Below are 19,264 nucleotides of genomic sequence, written 5' to 3' on the forward strand. Positions count from 1 at the left end.
GCTACTTGAGCCCCGCCTGCCCCCTGGGTGCCAGCGTCGGGGTCCGGGTGCTGCGCCACCTCCCCCTCCGCTCGCCAGCGTGGGATGCTCGTGTCCGGAGGGAAAGCTTGGGTGCTCCAGAAAAATGGACGGCAGCTTGGGAAGTGGGGAATGGCCGAGAGAGGATGAGAGGTATGGGCAGCCTTAAGCAACTACTAACTGGGCCAGTAAATTTGGAAACTTCTGCCCTTACGACACCTGAAGACAAGCGCTGCGCCACTGTAAGGAGCGGATGAGGCATTTTCTTCAGGAGCTGTAAGGAACAGACGAAGCATTTTCTTCACGAGCATCGTTTGTCATAGGCAAGGTGAAGAATGATAAAAAACCACTCTGGTTGAGCTGCAAAATGCATTAGATGTTATCCTGCTCTGCAGCTAATCCAGCCAGAGCAGGATTACTCTGATGAAATGCTCTCATCAAAGGAAAAGCTGCATCTAGGAGTGGTAATTTCAAAGAATTCCAAACATTGTTCTGTGATCGTGGGAGGCTGGAGCAAAATGGGTGGTGCACGTTTCAGCAATCCCGCTCTGTTTAATTAGGTGCCACAGCCTAATCCTCTGCCGTTCAGGTAAGAGCACAGTGTTTGCTCACAGCACACTGGATTCCTGCAGAGAGAGGTCCCATGGAAAAGTGAAGACAAAATTAATCACTGAACACAAATGACAGAGAAATGCCCCCAAAAGTGAAGCACCAAGGAAAAAAAAAACACCAAAGAAAGAGAACACTGCATTGCTTTGCTGCGGTTGCCATCCTTCCCTTCATAATACGTTATGTGTTGAAGAAAGATGATGTTCCTGTTAACACTGGGCAAACAGAGCTATCATGAGTATCAGAAACTGTTCAAAATCCAGGAAAGAATAGCAGCAGGAGGTCAAAGCAAAGGCCCATCAGTTCTGATATACCCGGTCTCTGACAGCAACCACACTTCAGAGAATACAAGGGCATGAAGCAGTGGAAGTCCTCTGGGACATTTTTCTAGCTGGCAGTGATGTAAGCATGTATCTTCTAAACCTGCAAGAGGTTTTTAAACTCATGAACAGGTTTTTGTGTTTTTTTATTTTCCTCCTTTTAAAATTCTTCCAGTTACACTTTGAACTCTTCTAAACCTTTTGTGTTCCCAGGGAGTCACACAATTCAACTACCTGTTGCAGGAGGAGCAGAGCTGTTTTGCCTCTTGCTGGTTTCACTGATGTCCCTTATTCTTAGACTTCTGGAGGAGCTGCGTGTGCGTCACTGCTCACTTTGCCACCCACTGTTTCATACATTCTAGCCTATCCCTCATTCATCTTTTGCCATTTCCCCCCCTAGAACAGAGAGTCCTACTCTCTTTACTGTTTTCTCTCTAAGAAGCTTTTCCACACCTGTCATCACCTTTGTCACCTCTTTCCATGTTTTCACCATTTTTCTGGTCCCTCAGCATGCCTCCCACAGCTGGCAATTGCAGGAGTGCAGGATAGGTGCTCTTTTTAGAGGCCAGTGAGGAATACAGCCTCTCTGGCAGCAGGAGAGAAGGCGTCGTGTGGCTTGGGAAAAGTCCCAGGCAAAATTTAATCATAGCCTGGGATACAAATAGGCATGTCATTGGCTTTGCTAAAGCTCTCTGAAGCTTTTGCCACTCCCTCATCACAGCCTGACCAGAGCTGCCTGATGGCAGAAGAGGTACAGCCACAGGGAAGAGCAAGACACTTCCAGTTGTAGCCAAGGTTTTGGTTTCACACAAGTATGAAGAAAAGCCAGTATCAGACAGCTGAAACTTTCATCAATCTGTGAAATTTTATGGACACAATGAAACTCAGAAAACTGACCCTAAAAATGTAAAAAATTAGCCCCTCCCAAAATCATCAGTAACAGACTTTCAAGCATGGGGATGCCCTGATCCATATTAAAGGCATTGAAACTGCTACATCTCAGCACCTACACAGGCATCAGGCAGTGTGCATGCATGTTCTGTTAGGACATCTGTCTAACCTACCAGGGATTGATTAGCATGATACTTACTCCTCCTAAAAGAGAAATCTCCATTAAATAGGCTTAAACCAATGTCCTTATTTACACCAGAAAGTTTATCTTATGAAGACCAAATGAAAAAAAAAAAAAAAAAATTAAAAGCTCAACAATAAGTGTTTCTCATAGAATCATAGAATCAACTAAGTTGGAAAAGACCTTTAAAATGGAATGGTTTGGGTTGAAAGCGACCTTAAAAATCATCTAGTTCCAACCCCCAATTCTTGACTAAATTCTCTACACCTGAACTGGTTTTTTGTCTGGATTTTTTTTCCCTTTGCTGCTCACGTAGTCTCACCCCTCTTTGTATCAGATTCCATTGCTTGCTGTCCCTTGGCCTCCAGGACAGCAGCAGCAGTTTTGAGGAGGGCTGTTGTGACAGCTCATTGCTGGGTTGTTGCAGTTGCAGCAGAGTTCCAGCTTCCTCCACCAGATTAAAGCTCTTGCATCCACTCAGAGGGATGCTCCAAGGCTCAGCATGTGACAGCAAAGGAGAGGTTTCCCTCCAGACCTTCAGCGGACTGATCAGGCTGTGCTTTAGAATGGCTGATGCCCCACTCTCCACCAGCCCCATGGCCACAGGGTGCACCGGTAGGGCTCCCAACTGCACAGGGTGGGGGTGCGAGCTCGCATCTGGAGACAGTAAAGAGGAAAGACCCAGTTCCTGCAGTCTCAGGTTTCACATTTGAGAGATTTGCAATCTCTTTAAAAATAAAAGCAAAGGACATGTTCAGTGTGCATTGTAATTCCTCTATATTCTTCTACAAACTTTCTACTACATATGAAGATGAGCCTTCATTTTTTTCCCACAAAATCGTATTCATGTCTTAAAAAAAACGCCATTTCTTTTTTGTGGTTTCCCAACACTCAACGTCTTTTGGGCAGATTTGCCAGAGTAGTCTAGGAAAAGGAAGAAAATATCTCTCCTCTCACCCAGTCTGACTCCAAACCAAACTTCTTGCAGGGAAAAGAAATTACACAACTTCCACATAAATACTTATTTAGTGGGTGCAGCAAGACATAAACACAAGGAAACAGTTTCCTGACTGAGAGTCTACTTTCCAAGCCTTAAATTTCTCTTACGAGAGAAACCTTGAGGATTGTGGCATATTGAGAAATCATTAAAAAAGTTTCTCTCACTGAAGAGTTTTGCTGATGACACAAACATTAGCCAAGTGAGGGAGAACTCGGATTTGGGTGGTAAATTTGTGCCCTTCTCTCACTTGGAAACTAGCTCCCTGGCTGTAAGACTTGTTAAGAGTGCACTGCATATTTATTTCGACTGGTGAAAGTGGATGCATTGTATATAAATATCCTATCAATATTGAGGTGTTGTGGGGATGGGTGTTGGTATATTGTGTTTACAGATGTGCAAGTTAGGAAAGAGAGACAGGTCAGTGATTATTACCTCAAGAGCCTGTATTTCATTACATGTCTTGCACACTGAAATACTTCAGCACAGATTAATACAATACCTATTATTTGATTTCAGAGCTTCCTTGCAGTCTTAGGTTCGAAAATAACCTTGTTACATATAAACTAGTCTCTTAGCTCCACTAGTAACAACATGGGTGCAGAACACAGTCTCTAGGTAAGGAATTGATTGCATTACCTGCATTCCTAATTTTTGGTTTTGTTTGGGTTTTTTTTTTGGTTGGCTTTTGTTGTTGGTTTGTTGGGTTTTTGTTGTTTGGTTGGATTTTTATTTGTAAAACTGAGAGTCAGTGACTATAAAAGCCTTCCACAGATTTGGCCTTAAAAATTATCTCATACATTAAAAGACACATTTCACAACTTTTGTTCTAATATTCAGATTTCACATAGAAGTGTTCCTCATTTGTACCTCACCACATGCTGTGCAGTGGGATACAGCAATAGCTACTGTTCTATTAACTAACACGATTATGCGTCAGTGTTTCAGCCAGTAAAAACAATACACTACATATTTGAGCAGTACAATAGCTTAAGAGTGTTGTTTGGAAAACACAGGTGTATGGTAAGAATAGTATCCATTTGGAACTGCAGCAATGGGAACAGAATGACAAGCTGAAAACAAACCAAAAGCCTCAATTCATGAATTAAACAAGAGCTGCACACAATAAACTTACTAAATATCTTTTACACCTTACTGCTTAAATGCTATAAAAATTAAAAGCAAATATATCACTAGACCTTATGAAAGAGAGATTAACTAAAGAAGCACAAGAAAATTGAACCCCATCACTTGTTTTCCTACTAGTGAAGAAAAAACCTGCAGCTTTAATGCAAGTGAATGGGGACTCATAAAAATGCCTTCAGGGCACTGTCTTCTTCATCAACTCAAGGCCTTCCTGTTTCTGAATGTCACCTGGGAACCTAATCCTGCTTTGGCCTCTGGAAACCTGCAGTTCCTGGAGAAATTCTCACAGACTCCTGCACATTCAAACCAGGGAGGTCTTAGCAGGGCTTGTTGGTAGACAGGAGGAAGCAGTTGCCAGAGGAGTTTTAAATACTTGAGGACCACTGAAGCCATATCAAACTTGCTCAGCACTGAGGAGTGAGCTGGGTCAGGCAGGTTGCTAGTGCCCATAGCTCAGGAGACTTATTTGGAAACACTGAAAACAGAGGGCTTTATTGCCACTCACAGATTTCATGTCACTCTGCAGGATGATACAGATGAAATCTCAGCTTCAGGGTACTTCCTTAAGATTACAAACACCAACACGTTGAGTCCAATGCAGCACCCTCCTTATTCAGGACAAAAGTTATCTGATGTATTTTTACTGAATGTCATGACTGAAATATTATTAAAAAAAACCCCACTAAAAAGAAAACCATAAAAATATCTCTGAAAAATACTTATTTCCAGGCTGAGGGTCCACTATCAATGTAAATCAACTGTTTCAGAGCTAAATTCACATAAGAATTCAAAAAAACCCAATAAACACCCTCATTCCTTCTGCCATTCACTTTCACTACCAGCTGTTTCTCCAAAAGTGTTTTGATAGCTGACCCTTTTGTCCAATATTTATTTATTCATTTACAATAATAAAACAATTCTCTAATTTACAGAAGCAGCAGCAAAAGGACTATTCCAGGAAAGTGAAGGTAAGTTGATTAAAAATTTGGGAGTAAGAAATTCAGAAAACATTAGAGGATTATCTGCAATAGCTCAAAGAATTTTTGACGGTATTCTTAATTGTTAAGCAGAAATTATTGTTAGTGAGATAATAAGAGAATGATCTGAAAGGATTAATTCTCAGATGAAGTAAAAGGAAGAGGGTTAAGTATCACTGCAATACAAAAATGCACAAATACCTTCTTCAACATCTGACAAATATTCAGCATCACTGAGTATTTCAGGGGCATTGGCTTTACGAACTGTATGATTTAAATAAACAAAATAATTAAATAAAAGCATAGACTATCAATGTGTCAACAAAACAATCAACGTAAAACAATAACAATTGTGCAAAGACCATATCCAATTAGTACTGTTTGGTGGCTGTTTTTTTAAACAAGCATTTCTTACAACAGCAAAAGACTCTAAAATAAGGAAGAGGGGTTTTAAATTTTTTAATACCTTCGTCATCAGACATATCAAGAACTTCATTCATCGTTTCGGGTACATTCATTTTGTGCTTTTCTGTAACAGTCTGTCAAAGACAAAACAATAATTTCAGAGTACAGGTATATTTTTTCTTAAAACTTAGTTATTTTAAAAAGTAAATGCAAGGTAGGACATATTTTTATCTGCAGTTAGCAAATCAAGATTTCTTTTTTTGTCTTCTTACTAACTTTCCTTTTTATAGATGCATTGAACTATATATTTAAAAAGACTACAGAAATAGGCAATATTATTTGTGTTTTAAAATATTTTCACATTTTCATTACAGAAAAAACATGAGCTGAAAGCCCAGAAGATGACTATATCAACGGAAGAAACAAATACACTGAAAAGAGTTTCTTGTTAAGGGGTTTAATAAGAACTCTTTAAATAGTTATCAAAATTTTGAGTGGGAATATGTAATCCCTATTTAAACTAAACTTTCTGAGAGAAGTCCTGTGTCATTAGAAGTAAGGAGAGCAGGCTGTGTGATTTTTTTCAGAGGTGCCTCAGCATGAATTATGTGTTTTTCCCACAAATGAGAACAATTGTAAACACATGCAGCTAAATGATACCCCTTAACGAATGCATGTGTGAAAGACACTCAGAACTGGGTGGTAGATTTTCATCCTAATGTTTATACTAATTCAGACTCAGAAACCAATATTAAAAAAAAAAAAAGCAGAAAAAAAATGTTATGAATGCCTGAAACCTGTTCCTAGAGTACCTGTGTATCCCATGGACGACACACTCGTGCACATTTTACTCTCCAGCTGGTGCACAGCACAACAAGCACTGGTGAAGTTTTAGGTCACACCCTGCAGAGTTACCATTCAAGGAGTGCAGGGCAATTAAAAAAAACCCAAATAAAACATAAACAAACTAAGAACAAACCTTGCACCAGAAAACACTCCTATCTTTAGAGGAGGTTTCTATTATATTTATATGTTTAAATATATTTTATATTATTTTTAAACACCATTGTTTCTCAGCCTTCATATACAAATAAGAAATGATTAAGAAGTTCAGGAGGATAACATAGCTTTTCCATTTTCATGTATTTTAAATATTTCAGTTTTTCTCTGGCCTTATGAACAGTCATTTGGCAGTTTTTGTTTCTGGGGCTACTGCCATCACTTGGTATACGCAGAATAGATCCTGCATGCTCAAACATCACAAAACTTGTGAAAAGCCTCACACTTGTTTCATTTTGTGGGAATTACTTGCAAAGATTTTTAACAAATTGCCATTAAATTAGCAAAATCCTAGGATTTTTTTTTTCAGGCACTCCTGGATTTTTTTAATTGGTGTTTGAGCATAAATTATAATAAAATTAGCTACATTCATCCCTGGTTTCATTAAATTTACCTTTGGGAGTTGTTTAGCCACAAGCCTCAAAAAATAAGACTCAGCATTCAAACTGAATTTCTAAGACCATTAAATAAAATATATAAATCAGTTTTCATTCTAGGCATCCAAAGTCTGACAATTACACACTTGTGACTGATAAGCAGAATATTCTGATTTTAGTGGAAATTATTTCCAGGCTTCTCTTGAGAACAGGTATTTGGGTAGTACAGGGCTTTCAGTATCTAACATTTCTTCTCGGATATTTCACAGCCTGACCCACCATCTCCCTACTCTTCTTCATCAGCAGAACATAAATGATCAGTCACCTTATGCAGCACAAACTCCCCCAGGTTCTTGGTTCTACAAGCTAAGAATAACCTCATGATATTTACAGTTCTTAGCATAACAATGTGGTTTTACTTTTCCTGCAGCTACCTAGTTGTATACTAGGCAATCAGTCAAATTTATGCTACCCGTATATATATATATTTTTTTATATATGTATCTGTCTCTCATATGCCTAAAAATACGTAAGTGCACATACTTATCTTTTTCTTTTTAATCAGAAAAAAAAAGTTGCAGAAAGGAAAAGGCAGATTTGGAGCAAATGCTCTAAATGTAGAGTCTTAAGACCCAATTTTGGCTTTACTACTGTGGTGGTACATGGAGGCTCCTCACCTGAGAAAACTGTTTTCTTCATAGAGCAATTTGTCAAAATGTTAGTGAACAAAAGAACTGAGAAATATTTCGGATTCTGTGAATCGTCATTTTTCTGATAGCCAGTAATAACTGATCACTGCTAGCCCCTTTAATCTCTCCCAGCTAACACTGCAAAAAGCCTCCCTCAGAGGTAAGACAGACGAGCTGGAGTTCATGTATCTGTCAGCAAATAGATATCTGGGGTTGCAGGAGCTGACTGTGGCTGCATGTAGAAGACATCCTTTCACCATCTTTCTGAAGATGCCAGAAACTACGCAATGAGTTGCTTTAAAGTCAATTCCAACCACTTCTTAGATTGGAATAGGTCCTCTCAGTCCAAATAAAAACCATTATACGACGGTCCCTTGGCAAACCCTCTGAAAAGGCAGAAGCAACGTCTATTTACACAAATGTGTAGGAATGTCTTTTCAACCATAAACTGGCTCATATTCATGTGGTTTATGTCTTAAACAACAAGCTGTGTGGAAAAACATGACAGCTATGACCAGTCATTAACACTGTTCATTTTTTGCTCGGTTGATACTCTTTCTGCATACATCCTAATAGTGTCTACTACGTTAAAAATATATTGCTCATATTTGACTTAATGTCCACTTTATACTGCTAAAAGGAAATAGATGGAAATTACTGGAATCTCAGTAGACATGTAACTAAACAAAGCTGAAAACACTGGCTTAGGAAAAATTCTTCCATTCACTACTGAATAAAGCTGTACTTACAATTGTAGTCATGGTCTCTTCTGTCACCACCTTCAATGTGTCAACGACTGAAATGTAGCCAAGTCGCTTTGCGATGGCAAGGGCAGTGTTTCCATTCTAGAAATTGAAACATTTATAGCAAAAGTTGAATGTTAGTAAGGAAGAGTGTAGAAACTGCTAATTAACTGTAGAAGAATGCACAATAAAGGCCAAATAAATGTTAGCATGTTGGTGACTGAAAAATATGTTTTGGGTAGTAGGATATATAACGAAGTTTTTAAGTCTTAACAGAAATGGATGAAAATGGAAAGATTTTCAGATGTTTGCTGTTATAATTTGGAAGAGATGATGGCATAGAGGGTGTGGGGGTGATGGGAATAGGCTTTCTCTGCTCTTTTCGTCTCCCACCAGTCACGTTTGTCACATTCCCCTTGCTCAAATGCCTTATGCGAGGTGGGACAACTGAGCCCGAGGGGGAAGCGGCGGCCTCCCGGTGGCCCCTCTGCACTTACCACAGTGAGCTCGTTGGGCGACGCGCCGTTCTGGAGCAGGACATTGATGATGTGGGTGTGCCCCTGCTGCGCAGCCTGGTGCAGCGGCGTGTACCCGTTCTGCGGACGCAGGGAAAGGGAAAGGCTGCAGTGAGCACAGCGCACAAGCTGCCTCCACATAACGAGTGAGGCACAGGCGGAAAACTCACCTTCGTTTTGGCATTAACTTTTGCAGAATGTTGAAGAAGGAAGTTAACAATTTTTATGTTTCCGTAGTGGCAGCCAACATGCAAAGGCGTGTATCCCATCTAGAATGAACATAAGCAATTAGAACATGTGAATATCCTACACATCCCATAACAAAAAAAAAACAAAAAAAACCCCAGATATGAAACAGCAAAAATCCTGCTAAGTTTTATTTCTTCAGCCTATGCAAAAAATCCTCCAACCTTGGAAAAACCCCACACTTCTCATGAATGTGCCTTCAAGTCCCGTTCTTAGTGAACCTCTCTGAATGCCCTGTATTTCTGTAATCTTCAACTCATGCAATGTTGATTAAAAATTTCCCCTCCTGTCTAATGGCCAGACTATCAGTTCTCTGGGACAGAGCTCACTTTTTTCATAGAATCATAGAATCAGTTAGGTTGGAAGAGACCTTCAAGATGAAGTCCAACCCTTAAATTGGCACTGCCATGTTCACCACTAAACATGTCACTAAGTGCCACATCTACACCTCTTTTAAATAGTTCAGGGATGGTGATTCCACCAGTTTCCTGGGCAGCCTTTTCCAATGCTTGACAACACAGAGAGAGTTAGAAGCTGCCTATCATCCTTCCTTTGTACAAGTCCAAGGTCAGCCCAGGGTGTAGACACCAACACTACACCACATGCTTAAACTGTGAGGTCAAAGCTGCTAGAAAGACAGAGGGAAAGGCAGAAAGAGAAAACCTCAAATGTGAATTATTTCCACTAGTGGGAAGTTTGAAGTGTCCATGGGTTTAGACATACCATTTTCTTCATGTCTTGTTGCCTCAGATACTACTTCACACAAGGTTACCTAATTTCAATTGATTTAATATGTGCTAGAATATGGTAGCTGTGCCAGTTACTTTAAATTAGGGTGTGTATTTTTTATTCAGTTGACTATACACCATTTGCCATCTAAAGAAACTATCAGCTTTGACAACCAGGACGAGTTAATCAGTGCCAGAAACAGCACCGGATCCAAATTCCATTGGCATCAGCAGAACGAAACTTTCCATTGACTTATGTGATCATTGTATCAGATTTCAAATGACTACGAGGAACTTTTCCCATGGAATACTTGTACATAGTGGTAAGAGCCTAAGAACTAGCTAAAATGTAATCATCATTAACTGAACACTGGGACCTCATCTTACAGTTACTGTTAGTTTAGGGTTGGCCTAATAGCTTCCTAGCAGTGCCCGGGGTCTGAATTTTATGGAGTTCCCTAAGCTGGCCAGAGTCTTGAGTCTTCAGCAGAATGCTGAGTGTACTCACCTTGAACACAGCTTTTACGGCCCTGCTCCTACATGTCCAAAAATAAATTTAAATTGAAACATGGCCAAGCTATCAAAACAATAAGTGGGGAAAAAAAACCCAAACACCCTGCTGTGAAACCTCCTCATAGAAGAACTTAATCCCCTTCTCCTCCTTCAAAATACAGGCCTCTTAACATGACCTGCAAGGTCAACGGAAATCCAACAACATAAAACCAACTGGTGAGAAGAAATCCAAAGTCAAGGGCCACCTGCTGGGAACCCCCTGATAATAACCCTAAAACATTAAAATCTGGAGAGTAATGGGGAACCAGTAACAGCTGATATCAATCTTTGCTTTGAAGTGATCTGTAAAGGCTCCTTTCCCTAGCTTGTAACAATGAATATTGAAGAAGGAGCTATCAAATGCCCGGCACTTAGTGCAGTACAACATCAATTTCCTTCTACAATTTGTATATACAGAGATTTACATGTGGTACCTTCATAAATGGCTACAGGAAAAATTACTGATGCTCTTTGTCCCTCCTGACCAGCCTGCTGTTTAAATCATAGACTAACAAAAAAATTTTCCTCCTTCCCATCCAAATGTATGTTTGAAACCATAGATTTCTATAGTGATATGGTCACTATCCTCCCTGTTAGAGCTCTTTGTGTCCCAGAGCTGAAGCTGAAGGAGGCTCCCTCCCAAGCTTTTGGTGCTGCTGGCCTGATCAGATATGGCAAATGGAGGAACATGCACTGAACGGCAGCTTCTCTGCTACAGGCACTACTTGAGTCCTGAGTAGCGATATGGACACCTGCTAGCCTTGTGGCAAAATACCAGTTTCTTGTCTGAGCTCCCTGGAGGGGCCCAAGAGCTTTCTTTTAAGTTTGCCATACCCTGTGGTCATGTCATGTCATGTTGTGTTTGATGAGGCAGTGCCTAATGCAGCACACAGTCACTGACAGCAGAGTGACGGAGATCTGACATGGCGGGTCACATCTCAGTGGGCATGTTAGACCTCATCAGCCACCAGAGGACATCGTTCATGTTTATAGTTTGTAATGAAGACATCGGTCAAAATAAAATTAATTAGCAAAATGTCCTTTTAATGCCCAAGACCCAGAAAGGATATCCTTTGCTTCTCAGCTACAGTACAGATTCCAGTGTTCAACTGTTTCTAGCTCAGGAAGGTATAACATTTATATATACGTATCCCAACATCCTCATGGAAAATAGATACCCTGTTAACTCTCCAACTGGCAGATTCTGCAATTACACAACTGAATAAACTATAAAAGTGGTAATTCTCATGGATACTTGAGCCTGCCACTTTCAAGCTCTACATAATTAAAATATAGAAATATTTTGCTTAGAAAACCACTAATAATTTAAACAAAACAAGACCAACCAAATCCAGACCCAACCCCACCCCCCAACCCCACAATTATACACATTTCTGCAAAGCAGTTTAGTTTCAGTTATATTTACTGGCAAAATGCCAAGGGACTTATTAGGCATCTTAGTATTAAAGAAATTGCTTCCAAGAAAATCAGGGCTTTTCTTTAACACAGCTCTAACATGCATCACCTTCTGGCAGTCAGCTGCCATGCTGTTTCTAGCTGTTTTAAAGAATGAGCAGCAATATGGGAGTTAGCAGCTGGGAAGGGCTTATCAAAAGCCAAAAGAATAAGTGCCAAAAAAAAAAAAAATCAGAAATCCTGAGCTTTTCAGTTCTAATGGAACACACAAAGACAAAGCATCCCTTATTCTCTTGCCCTTAAAGTCCTTTTTTTGAGGGAAATTATCACAAGTCTTGTATATCATATCAGTGAATGACTTTAATATCTTCCACTGGCAATAACCATAAATCTTAACAGCTTGAATTACTGCATCTTTCTAGTCATGCTGACTCTCAAGCTGCTCTGTTTTTGTTTCTCTGCTGTAAATGTCAGACAATGAAGCTACAGTATTATTGTTGATAAAGCTAGAAAATGCTCTAGATCCAGAGATCACAAAGGCATCCAGCCTTGATAGAATGAAACAGGCAAATCTATGTGCACTTCTATACAGACTTCACTGCTTTGCTGAATCAAGGCCTAACATGTTGCGGTACTTTGCAAGGTTCATTATTGCACATTATTAGGCTGGAAATCTCCATGCAAATGTCTTGGTAACAACTGAGCATATACCAAGAGCCAAGGAGAGAGAGAATGTACCATGAAGATATACTGAAGGTATCTGTATATGAGTGTTTTGTATGAAAGTGATTCTTCTCGATACTTCTTTCCACCCTCCCAACCTCCTTTCTATCTCTTTCTTCATCTGAAAATTAGATATTACAATGGAAAAATTGGATTGCTGTTACGAACCATTGCAGCACTCAGGCTGGTATGTAATGGGGCTCCTGTCAGAACAAGGCAGGCAGACCTGAATAAATCTCCCTGAATAAACCTGAAATAAAAAGCCCAGCTCAACCTGCAAAAGAACATCATGACCTCTCAGCCACCATTATCTCCCACCAACACTACAGTTTTAGGAACAAAAGACAGTTTAATACTGGATTTATTTTCCAGACAGTCATCAACCAGGGACTGTGAGACCATCAGTTTCCCCAGCAGAAGCCCAACACCAAATGCACTGTAGTAACTGTCTGATTAAAATGACCCGCACTGAGATCAAAGCTCCAAACCCTGCTCTTCATCCTTGAATGAACCAGCACTCTTCTCTCATCAGGTTTCCTTTGCCAGTCCATTGCGGTAACACTGTATCCTACAATAACACTATCCAATATGATAAATAGTTGAAAAATGACATGTGGAGACCTGCTGAGCCATGAAACAATATTTACCCATGCCAACCCCTAGCACAAAAGCCCTGCAACAAAAGCAACATCACGTGCACCAGTATAACCTTTAAACACTCAACATGACCACCAGAGAAGGATTACCTGCTTGCAGCCATGGCTTCAGATTGATTTTTTAACTCCCAATACTGTGTATAAGATGAACATTCCTTGTGTTAAGTATGACATTGTATAACACAGAGTTTCAGTATTGAAAACTCTTTAACATACCTACATTCAGAAACAGCAGTGTAATGTCAGAATGGACAAAACCTGCTGCCTTTGCAGGAGGACACTAACATGCCTTCTGTGAAGACTACATTCAGTTTTTAAAGCTTTCTAAATGTGAAGAGTTTTGAAGCACCTCTGAAGCTGCACCACCTGAAGTACATTTTAGTGTTGCTATTTTTCTACCATTTTATTATTTGCTTCTTGCATATTAAGATAAGGTCTTTTCTCTAGCTTATTAACTGGAGCTCTGTCTAATGTGGCTAAGCTTAAAACCACATATCAAAATCTCATCTTCAAGCGTCAGGAGCAGCATTGTGGCCCCTCGAGCACTACTTCTGGCACACTAAATCACTGTTGTTTACTCTTCAGTGCTGAGACAGACTCCTGCTGCTCTGGGATTAGAGGCTATTTAGTTAATTGATGCAGCAGAACCAGGAGGATCCCATAACACCATCAATAAATGGACTTCAAATCCAGCAAATATTCTTCCTTTCATGCCTTCTTCTACAACAAAGTCCAGTAAAAAATTTGCAATGGCTTGGGAGGGAAACTCCCTCAAGAAAGAACCACAGACAGCTCAGGTCTGAGAGCAATTTTCAAAATGTTCATGATTTTTAGAGCCAGAATTGATCTTAATCATACAGACTAATCTCCCGTACAAGAGATTTTCTGTAGTATTGCATCTTTTTCTTCCATGCAATAGCATTGAGATACAAAACTTGTTTCTGTCCAATCTTCTCTAATCACCTGAAAAAAACCAATTTTGTATATGGCCCTTAGAAGCTGAGAGGGAGCAAGAACTCCCATATGTCAGAATTGCAAACTCTAGATATTTTCATAGGGAGTGTAAGTTATATATAAATGATGATTAAAGAACATGTACGAGAAGGGAATATGATAGCTCTTTGGTTCCTACTCAAGAAGTTGATTGACCTGCTAAGATGCTAAGTGTTCTCCCTCTATTGACAGATACTGTGCTGGAGTGATATAACCAATGAGCCCTAACTTGGGGAAAAGAGAAATGTGATAAGGAGAGAATGTAAACAAAGAAGAAGCAACAATGACAACAAAAAAGACTAATGAATAGTCATCTAGACCACAATAATTGAGGTGACAAAAGTGTATGGATGTGACATGAAGAGAAGAAAATAGAAGGTTAGTGGTGATGCTGCTGGCAGGGGACATCCCCGTTATAATGCCACTCTAAGCTACACAGATTTACTGACCTTTAAGGCACAGATGGCCACATCTCTGCCACTGTATGTCCAAAGTAATGAATCTGAACTGGACATCCTGGACAGTATCATGCAAACATGCAAGCGTAGCAACAGTGCTTTTAAAGCCGTCAGCTGTTGCTGTATCTTGCTCCCCAAGGCCTGTGGTTTTAGAGACAGCATGCAGACCTTTTATTCTCATAGAACAGTTAATCTATCTAAACAAGAGAGCTTGTAACTACAGAGCTGCTATTTTACAAGCCAATCAACTAAACTTCACCTGTATAGAACATGAAGTCAGGGTATGGTAGTTCTTACAGCATTACACTTTTCCTCCATTGTAGAAGTTTGGAGCTTGCCAGCTCTTACCCTAGGAACTCAAGATGATCATCAGTTTATCTAGAAACTATTCCATCCTGAATACATGGTACTTCATTTGGCACTTTTTTTCTATCACAGGCAGTAGTGAGTGGGTATCTGGCAGAAAACCTCTATGTATCTGACTACGTGGAGCCTGGAGGGCTCACTGCTGCACAAACCCAGCAGATGGGACTCTGCAGAAGCCAGAGAATAAGCATGAAGCTCACTCCACTCTAACAGAATCTTGCAAGGCATATAGGCACTTTTTTCCTAAGGAGCACACAGTCCTCTACAGCAGAGGGCAAACTGGCATGGTAAGCAGGCGAACAAGCCATTGCGCGTGTTCTTCACCACAAAGGCCTATCTACAGGATTAATAATGCACACTTTCCCAGACAGGTGGTTTATCACGCTACAAAGTACTTCTGCTTAAATACACCATGACTCTCTCTGACCTAAGAGTCCCTGCCCCACTTCCTGACAACTATAGGGCAGTCCCATGGAAGCAAATATGTACTGGGAAACTATTCTTTACTTTCACTAGTTCCATATTTAACTGAGGAATGAGGGTGAACAACATGGGACTTACTGCTGGCTTCTTTAAAATTATATGATTATTACTGATGACATGATTCATGCTGCAGACAGTCAAACATGGCTGCTTTTTTCCTTGTGCATGGTTTTACCTACCGACTAGTTCAACCGTCAGAGATGCAATTAAGAAATTTAGCTCCCACCAGAGGAGACCTGTGAATTACAAACTGAAGCCCCTTTTCTGTGTGTCTCTAGAGTCATGTGTGTGCTCCACCACATTGCCACTCTGCCAGGCTTAAAGATCAGTACACATCTTGTGCAACTGCACCAGGCGGGCCCTGGGACCCAGCAAACATGCCCTGCCTCTTAGCTGTGAAAGTATCTCAGATGTTTCCACCATGCTAATGTGACTAAAAGGCCACCAGTCCAGAACTGGATCCTATTTGGACACTGGAGAGCAGGCAAAGGGAACATGTGACTGCCTGCACCTGTCAGTGTAAATGTCTCCTTAGACGACTTACTATTTGTGGGACAGAGAAGAGTGGGAGAAAGGCAAACACTCATAGGCAAGTTGTACAGGCTAGGAGGCAATTCAGCTCTGACCAAGTTAAAAGAGCAATGTCTTGCTACAGAAACCAAAACCAGGTAGGAACTATCTCCAGAAAAGCAACCACACACATCTGAGGAAATCATGCAAAGAATGCAACAGGGCAGACCTCGTCTACTGCTGGGTGATTTAATAAATGATAAGAACCCAGACTGATTCATCTGTAAAATATTGGCTGAGGATATGTTGCAAAAGTGTAAAACTGGAAAAGGTCCTTGGATTTCAGGAGAGCTATTTCAGTTTCATGTCAGAATAAGGGCACTGAAATCAGTAGCTGGTACAGATGGAATTACACAGTAGAAAAATCACGTAACAGTGACTTTTCCCTCTGCCACATATTGTAATCAGTGGAGCTGCAGCCAGAGATGATGATGGATTAAGATCTTTCTGAGATGTCAGTGTGATGATAGAATGACAATATTGCTGGACAGTCTGACACACCTGCACGTTTATGGAATGCAAGCACAGCAGGTGACTTGTGGCATACACGTAACAGCTGTGAAAGCTGCTACCCTGCAAAAAGTGTGCAGGTCAATTGTGAGAATTGGTTAATTTAGCTGATTTGATCATCTACAATCCAAGTATTTGGCTACAACTGATTTCTTACCCAGCTAAAGGAATGACCCTGAGACAATGCACGAAGAATGTATTGTATGATCTCAATACTGAGATCATCATCATTAAATTTGGAGCACTGTATAAACCATTAGTGTGCATAAACCCATTTGTACATGGGCTTTTGGAATTTACTCATGACATCACTCTTAAAACCAATAGTGCAGAGTGGAAGGTGTCATTGCTTGGGGTCTCAAAAGCCATCCTGAAACACCTTGGAAAACCAGGTCTTTTATTTAAAGTCCAAATATTTACTTTAGGCAGAGCTATTTTCAGATAAGTATATTTGAAACAGACTGTCATTGCATATATGTATTTCGTATTAGATAACTGTGATAAATAATTTCAAATTTGTCCTCAAGAGTTAAATGTTTCATCTCTAATATTATTTTTGAAGGTAGAGTAGAGCAATATATACTGACAACCTAATAAGTTAATGTTTACCATCAGGAGAACAATGGTCTAGTATGAACTTGGGACAACAGAAAATGTCAGTTCCCTAGAATGTACCCGTGTGATGAAATAGGTCGCCTCACTATGTTTGGCAAAACAAAGAGGCTTAGAAATTCAGAGGCATCCAGCCATAAAGGCTGAGCCAAGCTGTAGGAGTAGGGGGTAATCTTTACAGATGAACAATGGGTTTACTTGCAGGATCGTGTCTATGGATGGCTATTTAATATCATCTCATAGAGAGGAGACAACTTCATTTCACAAAGTCTCTTAAGTCACTGGAAAAAGTATTAGCCACTTTCTAGCCAGGAATGCCTACGCTGCATTTACATTGTTTCCCTTGCTGTAAATAAAGATGTTATAAGTAACAGTTCTCCTGTGTTTTGTTTCTACTGTCAGCTGAATGGAAAGTACATGCAACATTTAAAAAATAACAAAAGCAGATGAGAGCATGCATACGGTAGAAGATATATGACTCTCTGCAGACGGAGATCAAGCTTTTCTGAAAGTGTCCTTACATAAAAAAACAGTTCAATCACAATTACCTTCAGTGAAACACAATAGTAGGATACAATCTAAATCTATATTGATCTAAATATTTGGCAAGAAATAAGCTTACTGCTCCAAGACTGAGTATAACCTAAACACTCAAGCCTACATATCTTCAGTTTTCAGAATATATTCTATGATATTTTTTATAGGGGATGCTTCTCTGCTGTTATTTCAGCTTCACTCTGAAATTCATTATTATTCCTAGTGTATAGGCTGATGCCTCCCTGAAAGGAAATAGTACATGTTGGCAGTGGAGTTCTTACCTTGGTCTGTGCATCAACAGCAGCTCCTTGATTAACAAGAACCTCTGCTACATTGACCCTATCCTCTTGAGCAGCCAGGTGGAGTGGCGTCAGTCCACTCTGGAAATTAGAAGCAACAAGTAATAATCTTCAGAGGAGGCACATGAATACTAATATGCAAATTCAGGTATCAGTAAGACTCAAAACATCCCACTGAATTTAAAGAAATTATAAATTCCTCTTTCACTGTATAACGTACTTCCTAATAACATGGGTTGATTTGCAAGAAAATGCAATTTGAAAGCCAGTAAGAAATTGTTTCCTTTACACGAGGAGTGTTTCTTCATGCAGTGTTAACTGTGGGATAGCAAATTATAGCACTTTCAGAAAAAAGTCATATAGTATGCTTTTACCTCCTGACTAATGCACTTTTTATTTTAAAATAAACATTGAATTATTGTTTACACCTCTACAAGTTTTCTAGAAGTAGCATTCACCTCAGATTTATCATTACCTTTTAGTCCTCTACTTGATTGTTTTCAAACTAAAATAGAAAAGATAAAACTACATTTTTGTAAGAGCAGGTCCATTTGTCTCTGCCCAGGAAGTATAAAGACTTGCTAGATGGTGTGTACTGACACACTTACTTTTTGGATAGCTTATTTTTCTTATCTGAAACTTCAGATCTGAAATCCTTGAAACTTCAGAAAGCTATTCAACTTTCTGTCACATAAAAGACTTGAGGTAAAAGGGTAGAAGAGAGAATCTGCTGACACAATGTTGTTAGGAATGGGAAAGAATATCCTTTACTTGCAAATCACAGCTCTTTTTCTCTCCTGTTCCTACTGCCTCTGGCAGCAGTGACAGAAGAGCAGGTGGAGCCTGGATATTATGGACCAAGCCTTCTAAAAAGATTTAACAAATGCTCAGCGCCCACCCTGGAGCTCTGAGCATACAGCTCCCAACCATTCTGTGGATCCTGAAGAAAGCAAATGCTCTTTTTATTCCTATTGCAAAATTCAAAGTTAGTGTGCTTTAAATATCTGGCTTCAATTGTAGGTGCTGAGCTTGAAGGAAATAGGCACCCCTCAGTGAGTACAGGAGGAACTATTTTCAAAAAGTGGTGTTATCAGCATAATGAGAAACTAGAGATTACAACTGCATGGTAACAGATTGAAGGATGTTGCAGGTAATTAACCTCTGGAGGAACTGAACCAAAATGCCAAG

General features: G+C 39.9%; 1 protein-coding gene across 1 annotated transcript in view; it reads right to left on the reverse strand.

Moving 5' to 3' along the window:
- Positions 1-5,340: 5,340 nt before the first annotated feature.
- Positions 5,341-19,264, reverse strand: part of LOC104405449 (ankyrin-3) — a gene marked incomplete at its 3' end in the record, with an annotated part of 65,906 nt that continues 51,982 nt past the window's right edge. Inside the window, exons 17-22 of the mRNA XM_010014174.1 lie at positions 18,059-18,157; positions 9,098-9,196; positions 8,910-9,008; positions 8,419-8,514; positions 5,606-5,678; positions 5,341-5,403 (exon numbers count right to left, since the gene is read on the reverse strand). Coding sequence (XP_010012476.1) covers positions 5,341-5,403; positions 5,606-5,678; positions 8,419-8,514; positions 8,910-9,008; positions 9,098-9,196; positions 18,059-18,157 — 529 coding nt within the window. The remainder of the gene's footprint in view (positions 5,404-5,605; positions 5,679-8,418; positions 8,515-8,909; positions 9,009-9,097; positions 9,197-18,058; positions 18,158-19,264) is intronic.

Source organism: Nestor notabilis, unplaced genomic scaffold, assembly GCF_000696875.1.
Source record: "Nestor notabilis isolate BGI_N333 unplaced genomic scaffold, ASM69687v1 scaffold3215, whole genome shotgun sequence".
In the NCBI taxonomy this organism is placed as follows: domain Eukaryota; kingdom Metazoa; phylum Chordata; class Aves; order Psittaciformes; family Psittacidae; genus Nestor; species Nestor notabilis.